The 2,409-nt window shown below is 51.6% G+C and overlaps 1 protein-coding gene across 1 annotated transcript in view; it reads left to right on the forward strand.

Annotated features, from left to right (window-relative positions):
• Window positions 1-1,579: 1,579 nt before the first annotated feature.
• The window catches only part of OAZ1 (ornithine decarboxylase antizyme 1), a gene marked incomplete at both ends in the record, with an annotated part of 1,134 nt that continues 304 nt past the window's right edge, over window positions 1,580-2,409 (forward strand). Inside the window, 3 exon segments of the mRNA XM_010135216.1 lie at window positions 1,580-1,637; window positions 1,639-1,725; window positions 1,838-2,010. Coding sequence (XP_010133518.1) covers window positions 1,580-1,637; window positions 1,639-1,725; window positions 1,838-2,010 — 318 coding nt within the window.

Consider the following 2,409-nt stretch of genomic DNA (forward strand, 5'->3'; position numbering starts at 1 on the left):
CAGGAGAGTTGTTAGTTAAAGCTCCACCAAAAGGTTAAACAATCCCCACAGATGCTGCGGAAGGAAAAAATCTGAATCGAGGTGACGGGTGTAGAGTGATGGACCCTCAGTCTGCTGGGGGTGAGGGAGGCCAGGATTAGACCTCTCGTGGACCGCAGAATCTTTGTAGAAAGCCATTTTATTTGGCTGCTCTTTCAAGGTGGTTTTTTACTTAAGAGGAGTAAGTGCACCCAAACTCCGTTCTAAGATCCGCTCTCGATTGCAGAGCGTAGGGAGCCTTCGCTACGCACCGCGGAAGGGTGGAACTGTGGTGTAAAGGATTGGTGCCTGCACTCTTCTGGACAGGGAGCTGAAAGGCTCGTTTGTGAGGGTAGTCAGGATCGGATCATTCTGCAGTCAGTCTGAGAGAAGATCATGCTCCTGCTAAAGAAAAGTGTCTTTCAAACGGCCTAAAAATAGTGGATTGAGCAGAGGGTGAAAATTTAAATATTTTAATAAAACTTGGCAGTCGCTGGGCTTACTAAAGCCTTCCAGCATCTGATATTTGACCTATGTGGCCGTTCAGTGCCTTTCTAATAAAGATTATTCATCATAAATTCCAGGCTCGTTAAAAAAGAAACCAACCTCGCACGCACTGTGCAAAATGGTGGATTATTTGGTACATGTTTATTGCGATGTTGCAAATGGCTGCTGGCACTCACAGACAGGACGATTGTGAAAATTTCCCCAAGGGCCTCGATTGCTGCATCTGCTGAGATGACGCAACTGGAGAGTGAGGGAGGCTGCAGGGTGAAGGATGGTGCAGAGGGAGGGGCCACGGCGCAGCCTTTGCTCTTCCTCCCCTCGCAGGCTGCTGCGCTTTAGCAGGCTGGGGGGAAACTCAGCACGGATACAAGAAATACAGTTTGTGTCGTAAGAGGATTAACATTCTTGACCTTGAATGCTGAATTTAGCCGAGGAAAAAATTGCTGGGAGAGTTCAGGGAAAAGGCTTGTAGGTTTTTTAAATTTTCAGGTGTTTTTTGAGGTTAAAACTGGCCATTTAGCTTCTGAGCGTGGTGAAAACATTTGAGGCAGGGACATCTGTGACATTATTTAATGTCATTTTGAAGCCAGGGTGCTGAGGCAAAGGTCTAAGGTGATTAGGGCCATATTATGTCACAGGGGGCAAACACTCGTCCCTTGCTGGACCAGAAGATCAGGGTAACTTCGAGAACAAGGTCGGGGAGGAAGTGGGATTTTGATAGCAGAGTGGCTCTTCTCTTGAGCTCAGGTCACGCGTGCCGCTGCTTTGCTGTGGAAATACGCCTCGCTCGCCTCAGCCCGAGGGTATTTTCACCACCAGGTCAGTTGTCCTCTCCAAACACTGCAGCAGCAGCTTCCTGACCCGTGAGGGTCTGGGTGCGACGCAGTCCCTGCTCCGGAGGCTCCTTTGTCTCTCAACTCGTTCGGGTTGTGGTGGGAGGAGTTCCCTCGCCTGGATTTTGGGGTTTTGTTGTTTTGTTGAAATCTTGTTACTGTGTTTAAAGCCTCATCTTTGCAGGGCTTTGTCTGACAGTGCCTCTTCGATCCCTTTCTAGTTCCAGGGTTCCCTTCAATTGCTGTAGTAACCTGGGTCCGGGGCCTCGGTGGTGCTCCTGATGTCCCTCACCCACCCCTGAAGATCCCAGGTGGGCGAGGGAATAGTCAGAGGGATCACAATCTTTCAGCTAATTTATTTTATTCGGTGAGTATGAATAATAATAATAAGCAACTGGTGAGCTCGAACCGTGTTTGTGGGAGTTACATCCCTTCTCCCAAAGGAGCTGGGGGTAAGCCCGCGCCTCTCGCTGCTGCAGGATAATCGGCTGAATGTAACAGAAGAACTAACATCTAACAACAGGACGCGGATTCTGAATGTCCAGTCAAGGCTTACAGATGCCAAACACATTAGTTGGAGAGCAGTGCTGAACAACAACAACCTCTACATAGAAATTCCCAGTGGTGCTCTGCCTGAGGGGAGCAAGGACAGGTGGGTAGGGGAAAACCTCACGGCGGGGTGGAGTTAACCCTTTATTGCTCGTGGCGTTTGCTTCCACTGCTCAAAGCTGAAGTGTTGGTGCTCTCTCGTGAGAGGCAGCAACTAAGAGGTCCTCTTTGAGGGCTGTTTCCACCGTGGTCGGGCAGAACCGCCCATTCCAGGCTGCACTCCCAGGTGCTGGGTGGCTTCTCTGTCCCCTGGAAGCACCAGCCTGGTCCTGTGTTTGTCACTGCCGCCTCCTTCAGCTGCAGCAGGCGCAGGTCTCTGTGCTACCAAAGCCCTGCGGTCCTGCCCCGCGTTGAACCGGGGGCTCGGGGCGCTGCAGTGGCGCGAGTCCCCTGTGCTGGCCGCTGTGGCTCGGCTCCGCGGCGTGGCGGGGGGCTCCTCAGC

Source organism: Buceros rhinoceros, unplaced genomic scaffold, assembly GCF_000710305.1.
Source record: "Buceros rhinoceros silvestris isolate BGI_N320 unplaced genomic scaffold, ASM71030v1 scaffold32514, whole genome shotgun sequence".
Classification (NCBI taxonomy): Eukaryota; Metazoa; Chordata; class Aves; order Bucerotiformes; family Bucerotidae; genus Buceros; species Buceros rhinoceros.